This window comes from Haemaphysalis longicornis, unplaced genomic scaffold (genome assembly GCF_048455015.1).
Source record: "Haemaphysalis longicornis isolate Haplotype H1 unplaced genomic scaffold, Haemaphysalis longicornis Haplotype H1 scaffold_261, whole genome shotgun sequence".
NCBI lineage: Eukaryota > Metazoa > Arthropoda > Arachnida > Ixodida > Ixodidae > Haemaphysalis > Haemaphysalis longicornis.
The window spans coordinates 61,993-83,402 of NW_027526320.1; the positions used below are offsets into that span (position 1 = coordinate 61,993).

Consider the following 21,410-nt stretch of genomic DNA (forward strand, 5'->3'; position numbering starts at 1 on the left):
CGTTATGACCACGAATTAGGTTGATAAAGTTACAGTAAATTCTGGTCTTGGTAAATTGCCCCTTTCTTAACACAAATTAGCCCAGTTACAAGCTAGGTGCACTTCAGTAATACAAAAAAGTTGGAATTTTCAGTAATTGCTTTTTTACTCGCGGTGTTTCAGCCGCCGGTGTCCATATTTTGAGAAGAGAAAGTTTTGCTGCTGCTGTAAGTGTGCTCTCCTTATCGTGAAAGGGCTAACGATACAAAAAGGGAGATCAATGCAGTCAAAATGGAGGCTGATGACGTCCCTCTACTGCCATTGTTGATCCGCTGGGAATGAGCGAAGAAAACGCCGATGACCTTCTTCATTGGCCTGACGTCAGCATCCTTGCACTCCTCTGTGTCTTCACGGGCTCGATCAACGCACTTGGGAAGCTCGGCGTTGAAGTTGCTGCGATAGACGTAAATTACGTTATAAAACATGAACCATTTAGGTTGTCTCTAAGAATGCGGGCCAAGTTAACAATCCCATAATAAATTTTTGTGGCAATTTATTTCTAACCCTGTTTTCTCTCAATGACCGCCCCAAAAGCGTGCCTTCATTTGTCACCTATCACAGTTGTTCTACTATATATCGCAGCATGTACCGTTACTTGGCACCTGAAGGGACACACAAGAACCATCTTAGTACTTGGAATGGTCTATGAAACAGGACATAAGGCATCTCGTGTGCTACTGCCCGCAGCTTGGAACCCAGCCTGAAACAGCGAAAACAACTGCTCTGCGACTGCTACTAGAAAGTCCGTAATACAATCTGCAATACCATACAAAGTCCGTATAACAGAGTCCCTAAACAAATCATCCCCCTCCCCAAAAAAGATGTGCCAACAACGAGAAGAAAACAGAGAAAAAATATTCTTACTCCCAGTCCTGTTGGCTCCGCTTGGGCGTCAGGAAGTCCAGGCCCGGTGTGGTTACGTTTATTGTCTCAACACAGCTTACGATTGCGAGGTATTTCCAGCACTGCAGTGTTTTAACCAAATCTGCGCCAAGAAGCCCAGAAAAAAATTTCGGTGAAAACAAATCGGAAACATTGTTCTTTGAAGCACCCTTGAGTTCCCCAGAGATTTAAAACGACAACACAAAGTCTGTTCCCTTGTGATTAACTATTCCGGTGGGCCTCGTTTATTACATTACAAGCGCCGTGCACTAAAAGCGACTAATCTCATTTCTCAGGGTACGCAGGAACGAAACTTTCAAGTGTACTGACAAATAGTCAGGGGCCGCTCACCCTTGTGTGCTTAGTAGGAAACACATGCTGGACACCTGCAGCTGTACATTGATGGCTGAAATAATAATACTGGCTCGCTTTGTTTCTGCACTCGAAGGTGAAAATCAAGGACCTCTTACACAACCCATACAACAGTACAGGCATTCTGCGTTTTTACCAAGCTAAAGTGCTGTACAGCCCTTTTGCGTTGCCTTTTCGGCACCCTTGCGAGCTTATCCCCGTTATCGATGCCCTAGGCCAGAGCGCGTAACAGGCGCGCCCCCGTGCAAGTCTGCTTCACGATATTCTGTTCAGTTAGGATTTTGCGCGGCCCTGCCACGTTCGCGCGTAGAGCAAAGTTTTGCGCAGTGCCCCGGTGTGTAACGAAGAGGCCTTGTACAAGGGTCAACGTGCCTAAGAACGGCCGGATCGCGGGCGCCTCACTGGCGGCGTGAATCAAACTTCAAAACCAGCAGACGCGGCGTGCAGCGACCTGCCCGAATGATGCGGACGCCGCAGCGGACATCTCCCCCTCTCCCTCAAACTCAGCGAGCACCGTTACTACCAGCCCATCACGAACTCTGGAAAAAGTGTTGTGTGTGTATGTACTATGGTCGTGCCGTGTGCAAAAGCACTAGGAGAGTTGGTTTGACCGTTGGCGCTTTGGGCATAAATACGCGTGGCCCCGAGCGCAGAACCGCATTCGTACAGAACTCGAGTCCTGTACAGTAACTTCGCCCGGAAGGGTATTGTTTCTGTATTGCTTCGGCTCTTCTCTCGCCGTGCAGTAAACCAGTTAAGTTTGCCTTCGGCTTCTTGTCGTCGTCCCCAATGCACCAACCTTTGCTGGCCGCTCGACAGCCACGCTACCTCGAATGACGGAGGCGACGCAGCCCGCTTCGGGGATGTCTTCCCGTATGTAACAACTGGTTGCCAGCGGTTGGATGGCAACTTCGTAACAGTTCCCACATTGGTGCGAGCGCGGCCCTTCCGATGCAATGGACAGCGTAAATGAAACGTAGTAATAACCTGCGCACAGCATCTGAACCGACCTTAAAAAACAGCAGACCATCTTTATTTACAAGAAGAGCCCGTAACATATGCCCAGGAAAATATCATCGAAACAGAAAAGGTAAAGCAATTTTTCTAACTGCCTGGGTTCGAACCCAGGCCGTAGACTCGGGAAACTATGAGCATACATTGAGGCAACGAGACGGAACGGCGATCTCGTTTTATCAATTTCTCCAGGCACTAGCGGGAGCGTAAAAGTGGACCAGTAGATGGCGGTAGGTTACACAGCCTGGCTTGTACCTACATAGGAATGGAATGCCGCGTCTGCCTCTCGTGTATAGTAAAGCTTACTTACACATTTTGGTAAATGCAGGCGTCATTAGCTGGTTAATACGAGCGTTTGCCACCACCGTCTTTCAACGTATCAAAAATAACGAACATCAGCAACCGGCGCTATATAATAACGGATGAGTCAATCCAGGACCACGCTATATTATTTTGCCATGTGGATTCGCCAGAGGTAGACAAATGACCATGTCGACCAGACGATGTAAATCATCTTTAAATCTCCTGCGGGTTTGTCAAGAGGTTAATATTAGTAATGCAATGAAGAGGGTGAAGAAAAATTAATTTAGGTGCAGCATGCAGTGCGTGCAGTGCTTTATGCTTTATGCTTGGTAGAACGAGGCGCTTGCTGTCATGAGTGCCTTTCCGCTCCTTTATTGAATGCCACTAAACGCCGAAATAGAGTTTTCCACATAAGCCGGCATTGAGCAAGGAATCTTCTAGGTAGCGATGCTAAAAGATGCCTGATAAGTGCAGGCAGCAAGTGACGCTGTCAATCATGAGCAAGCCTCGGTGGCGGTAACGCTCTCTTGATTGGGGTGTCATTGACGAACCCATCAGCAACCGTGCAAAGAGCAGGCGCGATGCAGCCCGTCCTCCTAAGGACTTTATTTGGTCTCTTCGTATCACGCTCCAATTTGTTGACGGCAGGGACGCTATGCCATCGTAAATGCCCTGACTGTTATGATGTAATACATTTAGAAGATGACGGAGCTCGACAATTTCGCAACGGTCGACCCAATTTTCACAAAGGGGAAAAGTGGGTACCCAGAGTGCGTTCCAAAATAAACTCCATAATCCTTGTTATCGAATGCATTGTAGAAAAATAAACCAGTATTTGATTACCCGTATGGCCTCCCTGCAAAGAAATTTTGTAATGACTCTCACCTTTCAACAGGGTTGCATTTTTCTCGCACAGTGCGTCAAATGTCTCATGAAGGGACTTTTCCAAAGTGACTATACGTGTTTTAGAATCTTCCGGGCATTTCTCAAGAGGGTAGTTCTCGGTGCACGGCTTCTCTTTCGCGCTGCAAAACGCAAGCATCTCAGATTAATTCCACATGCAGTGTTCCCCCAAATGAAGCGAAATATGTTCAGTTCAGGCAAATTCACTGGTCACAGGGCTGACCACTACTTAGTAATTTACTTAAAATATCTTCTCATACCCCTTTTTCATTATTTTATAAGTAACGAGCTAGCGTATGAAGTAGAAGAATGGTCTGCTCCTAAAAACACTGCCAGCTTATCAAACGGGTGTACTGTGGACAGTTAACTTAAATAATTTTCAGATTAATTTCTACACATTTTAATGTATAATATGATTCCAAATTTTAAGAACATATTTTGAGCGTAATAAACAAAGGAGGGTGTCCTCTTCCCGAGATAAATGCTTGTGATCGTTTTTCATGTCCTCATACATCTGGACAGGAAATAAAAAGACAATGTTGCGCATACATATTTTCAACGCTGTTTGCCTCGCAATATATCTTAAGTGAGGAACTGCCGGTCTGGCTACTGTTGGTCCAGCCAAGCACCTGCAAACCTCAAACTGCTCTTAAGATAACCAACGTGCAAAAAGATTTGTCAATATGGACCTAAGTTTTTTAATCCATTGCCTAATAAAAAAGTTACAATTCCCGCTTTCCACCGTAAGTCAGAACACCCCCACTACTTCTGCTTATATTTCCGGTGATTCCCATGACGTTATTATATATACAACAAAAAAGCTCCAGCAAGAAGTATTGTCCTCTCCAAAGTGTTGAACACCAGTATAGAAAAACATGAAAATGACAATAAGGTTCGCATATTGTGGAGGCCGCTTACGAAAACACGTCACGTCCAACCAACTCGATGAACCATTCACTTCACTGTCGTTATGGCAGAAGAATTTAACTATTCCCGTACCAAACGCTTACCAATAATGTGTCTTACCTGCACACTTTCTCAATAAGAGCAGGGATGTCATTCGCCTGGGTATCGTAAGCGATGAACTCAACATTTCCTTCCATACACGTCAGAACGCCATTTTCATTGCATGGTGGTTCACTGGGGGTAACAGCGCCATCTGGAGGTATGGTAGTAACAAAAACAATGGAATCGCTGTCAGTGCAAGCAAAACACACGCTAGCATTCCTTGTATCCTATTATTTTTAGAGGCTGAAGTATGTAAGACCTATCGTTTTGCATTTAATAGGCAATATAAACTATGCCGGCAATGCCACAACAATAACAAAGTTTATCGCGCAACTACAGCTCTCTGAGAATTCTATGGGAATTACAAAATGGTTGAAGTGCAGATTTTATGCAGTCGAGCATATGACAGCCACAGTAATTACAGACACTTTGACGCAGAGCTGTCTTGAGCTCAAACACGTCAACAACGATATGATTTCGCACAGTACTATTGTAAACGCACTACTGAGGAGAAATTGTCTATTCTTCATTGTAGAGGAAGCGTTGCAAGTTAAATTTTGAACATCTTCAAAGATAAAGAGGAGGCAGATTTTTTACCTGTTGTAGTGCAAACTGAAAAGCCTACTTTTACAAAGTTGGTAATAAGAGCAACAGACAAAGTATTTAGTTTAAATTGGAAACCTTACTCTTACAACGTTGCGTACACCGAGAGGTCCTAGAAATAGTTTCTGAACTATTATTTCTTTATTATTAATCCGACACAGACATGTCAATAGGCCCCGCAATATTCTTGTTGTGATCCGACGGTTATTCCCATTAATCTTCTATCTAGGTATCACCAATATTAGTGAGTGTAACGCATATAAAAAGTAAAGCCAGTCTAAATATCCACATCACTAATAATTAACTTTCGTGTGTATCTTCTTGAGGATGGGTTCTGTCTATTACGATTTCCAGAATGAATTAGAACCAAATAATGGCGAAAGCGGTTCACAGAGTTAGCAGTTACGTGTCGGATGTTGTGGTTACTGAACATACATGGATGAAGTCACAAACGTTTCTGGTTGCAATCGTTACAAGCCTAGAAACTTGAGTTCACCTTATTTTGTATGGAGGGCCTTCTTAGTTAGAGAAAACGCAAACATTACGGGTAATGATTACAACTTGCTGAGCATGTCAACGCGAGAGCCACTTTGGGCCTTCTGTTGAATTGCTGTTGAAGTTTCTGTTCAAGTTTGTGTCAAAATTTCTGTTAAACTTTCATGTTGCTGCAGCAGTTTCACATATGTAGCTGCTTCTTCACCGCGGAGGTTGCGACTATCGAGCTGCTCTGGCTTTTCCAACCAGGCCGTACTTTCTCGGATTTCCACGTTAGTGACTATAGGGCCCACCGCGTCATACCCCATATCGATGTGGAATGAAAGTCTCAGCCAGGTGTGAGAGGAACTAAACAAAATATGTATATCAAAGTAAAGCAGCAAATTTTGTGGCTGGTTATGTATTTGCGTTCGGACATTGGCTGCTCTTCAGACACAAAATATACCTAATGTACTTAGGTATATTTATTTTTGCATTAGAGGAAGACTGATTGATTGTGGGGCTTCATGCGCCAACGCAACGCAGGCGATGAGGCGCGCCGTAGTGGAGGGCTACGGATTAATTTTGACCACCTGGGGATCTTTAACGTGCGCCGAAATCTCATACACACAGGCGTTTTTGCTTTTCGCCTCCATGGGAAAAGCGGCCGCCGCGGCCGTGCATTAGCGGAAGCATACAGCCTTTTTTTCTCTGTGGTAAGCAGCACAATACAAGCAAAAAATCCCGTCATCTCCACGAAGTGCATGATGATGAGAGGGGCGAAGCTAAAATGCTTATCGGTAAAACCGTGAAACATTCGCCCACACATCATATAAAGACTCGACACGTCAAGCTTTCCACCGCTTCGTTGACAAGCCCGTCGACGACGTCAATGTTTGTGGTGATTATGTAGGGCTTGTTTGGGACGATGAGAATGTCCATGGGTAAGTTGGCGAATCCGGTGTGTGACATTTGAGCCACCTTGACCGTCACCTTCTGCAGAGCGTCTTGTGTCGCGTACTCCCGGTACGTGTCTTGAGCTCGCAGGCGACAAAGGACAACCTCTTCCTCTCCTCCTTGTTGGGTAGCAACGAACGCGTTGAGCGTTTTGACCTCTTCGGCCAATCTTTGGTTTCCAATCCCTAGGGGGATCCTGCCACAATAATCATCAATGTGCTGTGTACAATGTGCCATGTACGGCTGGGACAGGACCCGAGCAAGAAGAGCTTCGCCCCTAAAACTCCATGCGCCTTTCGCGATCGCACCACCAACCGCCGTAATGATGTTGAACGGGTTTGCAATGTGTTTTCATGCTATCTCAAGCTCCAGAGTTTTAAAGACAATAGTCTTTCTTAGGCTGCCTAAACCCGATAATTTTCGTCTGTCTGTCTATACGTCTGTCTGTCTGTCTATCTGCCTGTCTCCTGATTCAGCCACCCGGATGAAACCTTAATAGAATTATTTAACGAGGTGATTCTATAGGAAAAATGTTTCCAAACCACTAATTCTACAAACACATCTTGCCAACATTGTTTAGCAAGAAAACGTGAGGCATATTTGTGGAACAACATCAATACATGAGTGGTGTTTTCAGGGTTCCTTGATTAAAGAACACGTGACTGGGTCATCTTTACTATAGCAAAGAAAAGAAATGAGCTTTCAAAACGATGTTTTTACCCAAAAATACAAAACGTGCTTGCACCGAACACACACCTCATGCCGGCATTCTCAGACGGACAACAGTTACGAAAGTTCCCAGCAGATTGCGCACGAACATCGAGTAAATAGAGGTTTGAATAGCTCCCCGGCACCACCTTAGTATAACCGGTTGCGCACGAACAGTGGAACATGGAAAAATTGAAGTGACTTGAGCAAAGCTCCACCGCGTTTATTGCGAGGCGGGAGGGGCTTAGCGTGGGAGGTCGGCGGCAAAGAGAAGAGAGGTATGTGCGTGGCAGGGGTGGCGGACGACTACTATCGACTTTCAGATACATTGCTGCAAGCTGAGCCGATGCACGGCCGTTTTTTGTTGTATTCGACACAACGTGAAGTGCGCATCCCCCGGCGTAAAAAAACTAGCTTTCATCACCTTCGTACGACATAATTTGAATATGCTTCAGCAATCTGGCATCCTTCACAAGCCTACCTAACAACTAAATTAGAGTCCATCCAAAATCGCGCAGCTCGATTCATATCTTCTCAATACTCACACAAAACCAGCGTTACCGCAATAAAACGCTCCTTCCATCCCGCCGCTTCATCACCCGTCTATGCCTTCTTCACCGCTTCTACTATCACCCACACTCAAAACATCAATTGCTCCAATCTGCGCACAGAAATTCATCGTGCATAAATCACAGCAGACCCATTGCACGTATAAATGGCCGGACGTCAGCACTTATCACCTCATTTTTTCCTAATGCAATAGCCCTCTGGAATGCCTTACCGGATGACTCCGCATCATGCGCCGAGCGGGAAACGTTCCGCGCAAAGCTGAACGAACATTTTTTCAAGCATCTCCACTGATAATTCCAACTACTCCGTGTTTATCGCTAATCGTCTTAGAATTGTACTTAGTTTTGCTCTGCAATTGTTTCACATATCTAAAACATCCTTTATTTTTTGTTGCTTTTGTTCCAGTTACGTTCATGTGATTTCTGGTTCCTATCTCCTGTGTACATTTATTTGCTTTTTTTCTATTGAACATTGTACCCTATCTCGTCACTTGTCCCCTCTAATGTAGTGCCTTTGGGCCCTTAAAGGAGCCATGAAGAGAAAACAAAAGTTTGTTTTATTCGAAAGATTAGGTGTTTCATAGTACCCCAAGCGCTTTCCCGGAAGCAAATGATGCTTTATTCACTGAGAAATAAGGCAATTTAAGCCAAAATTTTAAATCCCCCGCTAAAATTGCACATTTCGTGACTTGAACAATGGCGTCATACGAGCCGGCCGATGAAACAGATACTTAGTATGTCGACTCCATATAGCACCCACACGCGGGAGTCGACCGAGACGGCGGCCATTTTAAAAATACTAGTAAAACCTAGTGCACCCGCAGCCCTAGTCATGGAATCGCCTGATCCGGAGAACAAAACTCTCGCCGAGGAGCTCGGGCTTGCATTTAACAACCTCACACCTCTTGAACGCTCAATGCTTCTAAGTGCACGAGTGGCAAGAGTTGTGGGATGCGCGGTGTACGGGAAAGCGACCATTCCGCGATAGCCACAACAGACGAACGCCCTGCCGTCGGCACCGCTGCCTCGTCAGCCCCGTCGCGACGGACGAATACAGACTGGTACGTATGTGCCGTATTTTTATTACGGTTAATAATAGTTCAATTTCAGTAGCAGTATCGCTTATGCCAGTTGGCCGGTGTCGTGTATGGAAAGCCGCTCGCACGAGCTCTCTGCTTGGACCAGAAAGATACGAGTGTCAATGCGCGGTGTGTACGGCATTTTTCCCCCAAGGTCAGAGCGCTTTGACGGCGATTTGACGAATTCGGCGACGAGCGCCAGCATGTCCCAGGAGTGAGCTAACGTAAGGGTCCCTGCCGTAATCACTTGCTCGGAAATGAAGCAAGCACACTCGCACTTCCTTTAGCTCTCTTTCTCCTCCGTTTGCAAAGTTCACAAAACGTAGCCACTTGCTTCGCCGAGGTTCGTCGTTGGGCAGCACATGAAAGGAGATCTCCTCACCGGCGGGGATGTTGCACTCCCTCGACGATTTGCCCGTACTACATGGACATTTCAAAACGCAGCAACGAAATTTCATTGTAAAGTACTCGAACAAACTGAAGTTTTCAGTGGTTGTAAACTGGAAACGAGCTCGTAACGACAGCAGCAAGCCAACACCATTCGAAACTTCTGCGACGACTGGCACTATCTCGTCGCTTCTTGCTGTTCCTTACTCCCCTCGTTTCTATTTTTACCTTTGCTGGTTGGCGATATGACGGCCAACCTCCTGTCAAGGGATTAAGATACCAAGCAAGGTCGCGGCTGTACGTGCTGGAACGGTTCGTTGGCCCCTAAGAGCCTCGAACTCGAAAATTCGTCTGCGCTACGGCGAGATGTCGAGCTCGGCCGGCGGTAGTTTCGTACGCTATGGCGCACACGCTTGCGTGTCCGTTCGGAACTTCAACCGTTTACTCCAACGTTCTTGTCATAAAAAGAATTTGCAGTATGTTTCACGGGCATTTAGCTCGCTATGCAAACTGTAAGCCCTGCCTAACATGCGTTTGCTTTTGCCGGCCTCCGCCAATCTCAGAGCATTCTCGAGTGACATCATAGGTTCTGTTGCGGAAAATGAGCTGGTGGGTCGCATGGTCATTTCCTTTTTTTCTAATCATGTAGCTTATTTGAGCGAAGTTTGCGTTATAAGTGGTGTCGTTATGGTTCTAACGAGGCAATCTTTCGAATGTACCAAACTTGTGTTTTCTCTTCATGGCTCCTTTAAGGTTGAAATAAATGAAAAAAATAAAAATGAAACATTAGTTTGTACGGACCTCTCAAAAGTTCTGGACATCCGCAAGATTTTGTTCTGTGCTCTCGCCAGTGCATTGACATAAGATACGTGAGCATCTTTATTAGGAGAATGGCGCGGGGAAAACGGAACTTTCAAAATCGTTTATGTCAGTCTACCATTGGTGTAAATCAGCCTTCAAAAAACTCATACCACTGTTCACGCATCCCACACTTCTTTGTGTATGGTGTGTACCATTCTTGCCTCAGTTTATTGTTTTCTAACACAATTTTTAATTGTCAGTGCCTATTGCTATAGGAATTCGCAAACTGAAGACTTGCGTATGACTCAATGAACTCCTTTTCGTTCTCGGTGTTATCAGAGGTCCTAGTATTCTTCGGTGAAGCGCAAATGTTCTCGTTCGTTCACTCTTGTCTACACGAATTACCCCCGCATTCTGTTTCTCAGGCTAACCGATCAGGAATAAAACCTGTTGCCGTAATTTTGTGCCTCTTCGTTTTCAGTACTGTTGAACTCCCTGTAGTTAGGATGCCTGAGTGGAGATGTCCCAATAAATGAACAGACCGTTTTCTTCACCTGTTTTGGTTTTCTGCGTTTTCAATTAGGACAAAGCACGACGAATGCATCAGTGATCCGGTATACCTATAGGTAACCGCGGGTGCTACACTTGAGGTGTTTTCGATTCAGTAAGCCCTTGTCGATAACTCCGCCGCGGTGGCATATCAGGAACCTCAGAAGAGCTGCAACTTCGGTTGGTTGGTACATAAGTGTTTGCCTTCTAGTTCCGTCCAGTCTCAGACTGGACGGAGGTGATGTCAGGGACACCTCGTTACGTGACTCCAACATCCATTAATGCCTTTGTTAGGCAGTGCAATGGTTGCACTGCCTCTGCCTAACAAAGGCATATATGGATGTTGCAGTCACGTAACGAGGTGTCCCTGACATCACCCCAGGAGGCATCTGTTTCGAGTGCAGTCGTGGTTTCCGCTAACACAGTAATTTGATACCCTGTAGCCCGCGGAACGGTAACTAGTTTGCTCGTTAAAACTGGCACAGCAATTCGAACAGCCCAGCGCCGGAATTGCTGCAAGTATAATTGTTCTCCACTAATAGGCAATAAAGGTTTTTTTTTTTCCTTCTTAAGAGTTTCCCACGCACCGTCATTTTTTTTTACCCTGCGTGCTTCCTTCTGCGCACGGATAAGTGCACGCATTCAGGGCATTTAAAAAAACACTTGCACTGCTACGTACTGAGCTTACGTTACTGGAGTTTGGATGCGAGAATGATTAGCTGTCTGCTTTTGTGTCATTTTGTGTGGGCCAGGAAAACAGTTGATGTGAAACATAATTCTTAACAGGATACCAACACTTCATCTTCTACTCGAATAAGACATGGCAGCAGTATAATTCATTGTTGGACGATTCAGCAGGGTTGTGCTGTGCTAATTGTTAGTATTAATCAGGCTGCTTTAGGCTAGAAAGAACCGAGCAAAGAGGAAAACTAGGCGATAGCGTCGCAAATCGGCTGTTAGGGCAGGCGTACGTCCAGGTGGAGTCATTCAACTGGAGAATCTGAACGCGTGCTTCTCTACGCGCCTTTTAAACCAACTCCGCGTCGACCATGGGACAGGGAACTCAAGGCTGCGAAAGCGCGATCAACTTTGCACCGCTGCGAGGAGTCACCCCATCCATCCACGTGACGTACGCGTCTTACGACATTCCAAGCCCCTCTCACCCGCCGCGGTGGCTCAGTGGCTAAGGCGTTGCGCTGCTGAGCACGAGGTCGCGGGTTCGATTCCTGACCGCGACGGCCGCTTTTCTGATGGAAGCGAAAAGCAAAAAACGCCCGTGTGCACGAGATTTCGGCGCACGTTAAAGATGCCTAGGCGGTCAAAATTAACCCGGAACCCTCCAATACGGCGCGCATCGTCGCCTGCGTTGCGTCGGTGCGTTAAACCCTACAATCAATCAATCCAATCCCCCCTCAGCGGCTCTCAAGCAGCTTCTGCATAAGAGCTATTCCGGCCGTGAGGGGGCGTGAAGGTAAAACGGCCACATCTGAGTTATTTGCATCGACACACATGTCTGAATTTTGTAGAAGGTTGGCTTTGGCGCCAAATCCATTTTTTTTTCTGCGATGACACATTCACTACTGACAACTGCTAACACCGCGCTGACGTAGCTTCTAGACCATGCCCAGGTCTATCCCTATTGAGGCTGTGCACCGATGCGGCGATTGGCAGAAGCTCTGTAGGCAAACCCCTTGCTCAACTATTTCGGATAATCCAGTGTCAGATTGCCAAGCTGCTTCAGCTTATACAGAGTGAAAAAAATATTATCTGCCATTCCGCGCGGTGAAAATGGCTGACCTGCAAATCTCTATTGAGGACACGCCAGTAGGATGGTACGACAATATTTACAGAACATTATTGACAATTTTTGCTTGTTTGACCACAGGGTCATAGCCGGGTCGACGCCATCGCTTGTGATCGAGTTTGGGGGCCCGCATCTCCTCGCGCGCGACCGGTTAGGCGCGATTCTGACGCTTTCGCTCGGTGGACAGGCCCCGTTCTGCTTCCCAGGCTGCCGGGATGCCCTGACGGAGACGGATACGTTCGGAAGCGCGGGCACGCTCTCTTCCCGCCGGTGCCCGCCGGTCGTTCCGCGTACCAACCCGCGATTCGCTGTGACAGCGTTCGCTTTCTCTTTGTGGCTCGCCAACTACGCCACAAGCACGTGGTCATGGCGCGTTTATCCGCGAGAGACCCCAACGTTCCCTTTCCCTTTGTGGCTTGACGACCCTCCCACTCGGTTTGTCGTTCGCATACGCTCACTCCATGCTTCGCAGGGTTTCCTGCTCGATTACACGCACACGGTGTGCCGCGGCCAGAGACGACTTCACTAACCAGCCGCGATCAACAAATGGGGCCTACGCATGCGCGGGGTTTTGTCCAAGCCACGTAAAAGCAGTGCGAACTATCACAACGATATCGCTTTCCATGCTTGCGTCTTTGCCCACTACCATGTCGGTGGCTTGCTGAGTCAGGTGAATCCAATTTGGAATTTTTCATACGCCTCTAATACTTTAGAGGACGGAAACGTTTCACTTTTTCTTTAATTGGCATCTTTTCTACTCGCCTAATATTACAGCCATTGATTGTCACCCTTTTTTGTCCTGTATTACTTCACTGGTGTATTTTTTCAATGGGACTTTATTTGCCATTGTTAATATGGTGGACTGATTAGAACGATGCGCTGTCAGTGCGCTATAGGATTTATGTGTGGATTCTACGCAATTTCCACAACGTTTGTGGTAACCTTTTGGAACAATAACATGTTCTGACTTGGGCGAGGGATTACTATTGGCATTTTGTATAAAATACAGCGTGTGCAAACTTTAGCAAGGATTCCTTTACTTCGCAGTGATTGCTATACCATCACTCTTCTAGTCGCTGGAATTGCATTTACAGAAGTCTTTCCCATATCTCAAAATAAGGTACTATAAGAAAATTACAATCAGGAAAGATATTCGTTAAAGGGCTGTTGGGAGTGTAAACCGTAGACCCGCCAAGTAGTAGAAACCGCAAGCTCTCTTAAATGACTGTTTAATTTTTGATGTTGCAAATTGCGAGCTGGTGCGTCATGTCTAGAAATTTTGAAACTCTGGGATCGTGCCCTGAACGATTGATCCGATGACATTGTCCAGATGAGATCTAGAAGAACTCGTCAAAAGTGAACTCATCACAGCCAACTCGTCATTGCCGGCAACGACGCAGCTGACAAAGCCGCCTCATCTGCCCACAGTCTCTGCACTGAAGCTGTGCCGATCCCATTCACGAGAAAGGATGCGGCAATACTCGCCTCATCAACCGCATGGAATGCGCAGATGTCTATCTGGACTGATGCAAGGCAGCAATACGCACCTCTTCATGAGATTGATCCCAAGTGCACCTTCAGAATGCCACCTGTACTTAGCAAGCACGAGGAAGCCATTCTGCATAGGCTGCGCTTGAATGTGGCCTACACGGGACATTACCTGTACAAAATCCAGCAGGCATCTTCACTTCTTTGTTCAAATGTGACTCACGAGAAGACATCCATCATGTTATATGCGTGTATCCAAAGTACACCGGGCACAGACAGAAACTCATATTATCTTTGTGCAGGCAGCTTGGTGCGGGACTTGAGCTGAGGGCTGTTTTGGGTCCATGGTCGGGTCCCAGTCAGGCTGCGCGTGCAATCAAAGCTCGTTTGCAGTTTGTTAGGAGCGCAGAACTGGACAAAGTTTTGTCATTGAAAATTTTGGCCGCATCAAATGACATCTTTTCGTTTTCACATTATTTTCTCTTTTTTTTCTTTTTTTTTTCTTCTCTCATCTAGCGTAGCAAGCCAGCCCGACGGCTCGGCTAACATCGCTGGTTTTCATTAAAGTTATTCTCTCTCTCTCTCTCTCATAAGTGAGCTCGTCACATAGGAGAAGTTGTATAGGTCATCTCGCACTAGGGAAACTCGTAACCTAGGGCAAATGGACACTTGGCCAACTCGTCACAATTTGCGTTTTTCGTCTATCATGTTCAAATGAAAGAATACATAAACTCGTGTAATTCTCTGCGTAAACTTTCGTACCCTCCTCCTTCAATTCTCTAACTTTAATGTTTGCTTTGTGGCCTTCGACGAAGACGCCAAACAAGACAGCCTATCTTTTTTGCTTTGTGCAGCTGATCACGTGACTCCTTTATATAAGATTTCGTTTGTCCGTTCTGTTTTATTTCATTTTTTTATTTCTAATAACTGGGTGACCGCGGTTTATTGAGTATACCTTTGCGATTTGGTTCTGCATTTTCGGTTTTTAATATTTTGATCTTTCGTTCCAATATTTTTTTGCTACTATGACCTATATAAAGGGAGCAAAAGTCAAGGCTGTACCTAAAGTTGACCCTCCCCCCCCCCCCCCCCCCACACACACACAAAAAAGTGTCACGAATATTTTTTGGAAGGAGTAGAAAAGTAAGAAAAAGAAACCGGAATTCATGCAACAAACAAAAGGCCAACATAGGAACTACGAGAGGTCAACGTAGGTCAAACTTTCTGGTTGAAGCCAGTCAGTTACCCTCTCCCGCCCCCTCAGCGATATCCGTCAAAAAGGAACCACAGAAGATAAAGTAAAGAAAATATAATCTCTGGGTTGAAAAAAACTACAATAACAAAAGCAGCGTAACTGAAGACAGGTCAAAAAAGGTGGCCCCGGCCCCGTAGAAAATTGAGCATCTTTTTCGCGACAAGAAGGGAAATGAGAAAGAGACAGAGGAATTTGTGTTAGAATAGAAAAACCATTTCAACCACCACCTGTAAATAAAAGGAGAGGACCACAAGAACACTGATGAGGTCAACGTCGGAGTAATAATCAGGGTAGAAGCCACTAACTCCCTCCCCGCTTCTCCTCGACATCCGCCAAAAATGCACCTTCGAGACGACATTTCCAAGAAAGATAAGGTCAGTGCTGCCACTTTTCCTAGTACGGGATCTCCTAGAACGAGATGCCCTCTTTGAGCAGTTTCCCTATGACCAGTTTTCCTAGGACGAGTTGGCTGCGACGAGTGGACCTGTTCCCGTCCAGGTGATGTTAGCGTTCACCGCGAAAACAGACGCTTTTACGAAACTGCTCCAAAAAGATTTTTATAAAGTTTCCTATTTCCTATATAATATTTCCTACAACCAGGAAGTGTTTCTGGCGATAAGTCGTTGCGTAATACCAGAGTCCTTCAATGCTGTTGTGGTCATGAAACTCCCGCCCAATTTTCGTTTGGGGACAAAGGCTACCGCGAGGGGCGCCACCGCAGATCGGAGGGCATCGGGCGGCCGCCGCGGCCCTGTGCGTGCAGCCGCGCGGTAGAACTATAGTGAACTAGAATACTTCTAGTTCACTGTAGTAGAACCTGCTCCCGCCTTCGGCGGCACTTTCTCGATAGAAACGCGGTGGTGGTATTTATACCCTCAATTCGTACTGCAAACAGAAGCCGACAGGAAAGTCTTATAATTTCAGCCCTTACGGGAATCCGTACCAGGCAGAACGCTCGCTCAAAACTGTCGACTGCTGCCGGGTTTTATTCTGAGAAATTTTTAAGTCCCCAGGGGTGGCAGATTTTAGGGGCAGTTGGGTTCCGAGATGGTCTAAATTCTTTTCCGACCTTTGACAGTGCTACTCGTAGCCCTTCCCAGCTGCAGCTCTCAACCTTGAAAATCGATTTCACAGCATCGTCATCGAACCTCTGGAAACAGCGCTGTTCGCTTCTAGGGAAAATTCACGCGCGTCGAAAGTCGAAATAGCTTAGCCGTGGTGCTCCGCGCGTGCAAGCCGTAGGCGCCGAGGTTCGAGTTATTTTCGTTTAACTCGCAATGATGTGGATATAGTGAGTGACATGCGAAACTAAATTCTGACACCAGCTACGACTGAAGCCCATGCGAAAAGCAGGGGAAACATATCGACGCGGTGCGGAAGAAACAGTTCGCACGGATGGATATTTATTTATTTACAGCTCCCTTCAGACTGACCTTCAGTGTTCTTTTGACGTATCCTTAAAGTGCAGTGTGGTGTCATAGTGCACTTTTCAAAACGCTGAAAGCTTTGGCATTATTGAATACTATAAGACAGATTCGCGAGTGCCTCTGGTTTCTGATGGAAACAAGTTGCGAACAGAATTCATGTTTTGAATGGGAGCGGCAGTTTGAGTATTTTATAATAATTCTCAGCTTTCTACTGCATCGCTCTTACGCGTGTGCTCACAGTTGGGCCCGCATACTACTAATATCTGTTCAGCTGCCGATAAAAAAGCTTTCTTGCTCCGTGGTTTCTGCGCAGAAAACTGAAACTGGCAACGCCATTGGTGAAGCTATCTGCCTATATAAAAATTGTTATGCCAACATTACAGCTCGCCAGCACCACCTAGGATCTGTATCATAAAGTATTAAGTGATAAGCTTGAGAAAGTGCAAAGAAACCCGGCTCGGATTATATTATCACACTACTCGCGCACTGTATATGCTTCAAATATGCTTGAAATTGTCTACTTGCCAACCTATAGCAGACCACCGGACTCATGCGCGACTCAGGTTTTTCTTTTCACTCACCCAGAATGCCTTCAACATTACATATACACAACACCTAATTCGAAGACAAGGCAGAGACATCCGAGGTACAAATAGCCGTGCTTACAGAGTACCATCAGCACTTATGCATATGTCTTTATTCCCGCACAATACATCACCAGAACGCCTTACCAGAACTTGCCGTCCAATCTCGAACTGCTTCGGAATTTGAGCGCCGCATTTATGCAGTCCCAAGTACAAATCAATCCTAACTGTGTTGTTAATAGTTTGAATGTATGTTTGCCTTCATGTGGGTGCAGTTTGTCATTATGCTTGTATGTTAACACAAGGATTTTGTAATCCACCCTGTATCGGCCTCACTGACCAACGGTATGAGTAAATAAAAAAAACTAATTCACAGCAAACAGTTATATTTTCATTTTTTGCATATTTATCTCACATATTACATTAACATAGTTGAAATAGTTACAGGCATATGGTGACGTGACCTTTTATGTAGCGAGGTTATTTCTGGCCTATTAACCCCAAGAAACAAAGGTCTTCGGGGTGATATAAAAGAAAAGTGTTCGCAAAACAAAAATGCGGTGGTTTCAAGAGCTCATTTAACATCCCGGCAATACGCCTGACTACAAAGCAATCAACACCCCCTCACCCCCATCCCTAGGGAATGAAAACACAAAAAGAGGGCAATGCAAAAAAAAAAAACAAGAAATCTCCATAGCAGCTCCTACTGGCTCGGCTTCACCTTCAATTGCAGGGCATCACGATCGAACCGCTTTCGTTGAAACCACATTCATTTTGGGAGTTTGGGAGTATAAAGGCACTTAAAAAGGAGTGGATCTTTTCTGCTGATGCGCCCACAAAATGAAATGTGCATCCGACAATGGCAGCAGTATAGTTCAGTTGCCGAGGAGCATATATCTAGAATGTTTGCGCACACAACGACGCGTTATTTATCTCCATTCACGACACGTTTGCCAAGCTGGTGTGAAAATGATTTTTTACGTGCGTGGGTGTGCAGTAAATAAAACTTCAATTCACAACTTTTTTTTCGGGGAATGGAACGCTTCTATCTCGCGCAGCTCGGCGTCAAAAGAACAGTGAAATAGCGATGCTTTTTCGCCGTTTCCTTGGTAGCCAGATGGACAGGCAGGAACGCAGTAACCGCATGACCATTCACACGACATTTTTCGGCACTCACGAAATGCTGTACATTTTGGCGGCACACGAAAGTAAAGCGAACGCGTAGTTTCATGACCACAAGAGCATTGAAGGACTCTGGTATTAAGTTTGACTGTAACGGCGCTTATTGAAAGCGGCCGGAACCGCAAATTCAATAGCTTCCATTTTTATTGCGGCAAGGCGGTACACTACTCAAGCTGGCTTCGTTCCAGAAGTCAGAGCAGTATTCGTAAAAAAGAGTGATCACAATGCTCTCCGCGGGCATCGATACATTCGTGGCAAAACGTTTCTGTCAACACCATGCCGCTTTTGTGCGAGATTGCTAAGCCACGTGGAGCACACAACATTAACGTTGTAGCTTTTATTTTACCTCGAAAGCCTGCCAAACGTGTGTTCTAAACTATCCAGTCTGTGAGCAGGTCCCATGAACTTCTTTTTTGCCTGAAGTGCATGCAATGTTTCCTTAAGGGACGAACAATTGCAACTACCGTATAAACCGGAATATAGGTCGAGTTTTTTTCCAAAAAAATCCGCACAAAAGTCACCCCTCGTCTTATATAGCGGTCATTGGAAGAATGTAAATCGTTGTCTGGCAACAATGTGCAAGCGCTGTCCGTCGCCATTGCCATTCGTGTCGGACTGCTGTCTCGCACTATCAGGCTTTTATTTGATTTCGCTTTTCTCTAGTTTTTCGTCTTTTACTCGTCTATTACGCGTGCGTGCATACATTTCTGTACGTCTCTGTTCCGAGATGAGTGGCGGCAGTTGACGCCAGTTCACCGCGGCGTTTAAGCTGACGGCGATTGAGTCACCGAGCAGAATGGGAATATGGCGGCGCAACGCCAGTTAGGCGTTTCGGAGAAAAGTGTGCGGTACTGGGGGAGCCAAAAAGCCAAGCTGTGCGCGTGCATCCCCCGAAACTGATCGTTCCGTGGACGTCAAGCGGTCCACCCCGAGTTGGAGAACAAAGTGGCGGACTTCGTCCGGGAACTTCGCTCACGATCGCTCCGGAGGCCATGCGCGGACCGGCTCCGCGAACTGTACAATGAGTGGATAGCCGGCGACAACAAAAAGACCTATACGGGCCGGTTGCGACCGTGTCAAGCTGGGTGTCCTCCTCTTGGCAGTCGCTGCCCGACGACATGGTTACACGAGCGTTCAGAAAGTGCTTCATCAGCAACGCGCCTGATGGCATGGAAGATGACTGCGAAGCAGTCATCCTTGGACGACTCTGAGAGCTCGGACGAGTGACTTCGGCAGGCATAGTGAGTGGCAGTGACAGACGGGCGTCGAAAATAAATATAGACATTGTGAGTGCGCTTCTGTGCCGAATTATTTTTTTTGTCAACTTTTCCCACCTCAGGGTAGGGGGTCGACCTATATTCCCACTCGACCTATAATCCGGTTTATACGGTAGTCCTTTTGTGTGGCCCTGTGGTCACGAACCTTTTCCTCATCTATTCGCTCGCAATGTCTTTGTTTCAGGCTCAAACAAGCGACTTCACCGAAGAGACGCCAAAATCTGCACTGTCGCATTTCTGTTACAGTTTGGCCAGCTAAGCCTCGTCGAATTAAGTAATTCAGTATTACAGCTCTGTATTCAAAAGGCTCGCTCAAGCAGCAGGCTACAAATCACTTTGCACAGTCTAAGCTCGTATAGGTGCGGAAAGTCGGATGCTCACGGACATTCGTGTTTTCTATCCCATATCTTATTAGATACGTACAGATGTTGGCGCCCATCAAAAACTGAGGGATGGTCAAAATGATCTACCGACGCATTAAAGTACCGCACAACTCACAACTAAAGTTTAATTTCACCACGCAAAATCATATATTGAACACCAAACTACACCCTGACTACAGTCACAATCTTCAGCCACAGACGCCCAAAGTATCGCAAAACAATCCCTTGTCAAACCCACCATGCCAAACCTCTCCGTACTGCGGATCCAATCGAATTGCTTTTCTTGCATATAACCGTACCTGAAATTCGCTCAAAGTTGCCAAACCTAATAGCGCAATGACGCATGTATGCGTGATGTAGAATGAGGCCACTGCAATTATTGTTCCTCGTTCAGACATGCAAGAAATGCATATTTCAGATGTACAAAACAATCCCAAGACATACGCCAGTGGCCCACAGGAGCGAAAACAAAAAACTTCATAAGAAAGGCCATACCTGTTGTCCTGCAGAAGATGGCAAGAAGTATGATCGCTCTGGCGCAAACGCTGCGAATCGCCATAGCTATTCTGTGTAACGACGACCGCACTGACGCGCACACACACGAATATAAGCCACGAAGAGCCAGGATGCACTAATCCCGGCACCTTATCTTTTAATGACGCCAGGATAACCGCGTGCTGATAAGACGCGTTGCGTCGTCCACCTAAAAGCGCATTACCTCCAACATAAAAGAAAACCCACGCGCCGAGAAATTTCGGCCATTTCGGCACGCGTGTTACAACGAGCTGTTTTATCTGTAAAGTAGGGGTGACTGCCTGGCATTTACGCAGGAATTCTTGCTTGGGATGAAAGTGATATCCAATCTTCCAAGACGTGCAACTCGTTTCAGTGCCTCAAAGCCTAAACTTCAGCCTCCGATTACGCAAAATAACGTGACATTGCGAGAAGTGACTGCGCATTGCATGCACATTGAGGGTAGTTCTGATTATTTCTTCACCCTAACCATCGCCTCCTGTATTTTTGCAATGCCAAACGCATTAGCCCGGACCGGCCAACCAAGCCCTCTCCTTCTACTCCGGCCACTCTCCCCCAATCTGTAGCCTTCCCAGCGCTTTAGTCACGCGACCGGTTCATCCCGGCGCGACGCATGGTGGAAAGAGGCAACGTTGGCACAACGTGCTCCGCCGCGAGCCTGAGTTTTCTGACGCTGGCGGGGGCACCCCCTCCTTCGGTGATATCAAACATAGGTTGCCTTGGCAACACGCACAAGCCACTCTCGAAATTAGTTACGGTTGCGTGACCCTGGTTCAGCTCGGGGCCCCACCTTGCGAAATCTAGGCACTGCAGGCGTACCAGTCACTC

General features: G+C 46.4%; 1 protein-coding gene across 1 annotated transcript; it reads right to left on the reverse strand.

Annotated features, from left to right (window-relative positions):
* Nucleotides 1-207: 207 nt before the first annotated feature.
* Nucleotides 208-20,777, reverse strand: LOC144172840 (uncharacterized). Its single transcript, XM_077701458.1, has 5 exons — nucleotides 20,544-20,777; nucleotides 4,540-4,672; nucleotides 3,496-3,635; nucleotides 904-1,024; nucleotides 208-432 (listed from the first exon to the last, which is right to left on the reverse strand). The coding sequence occupies exons 1-5, from the start codon at nucleotides 20,605-20,607 to the stop codon at nucleotides 222-224; spliced, it is 669 nt and encodes a 222-aa protein (XP_077557584.1). The 5' UTR covers nucleotides 20,608-20,777; the 3' UTR covers nucleotides 208-221.
* Nucleotides 20,778-21,410: the final 633 nt, after the last annotated feature.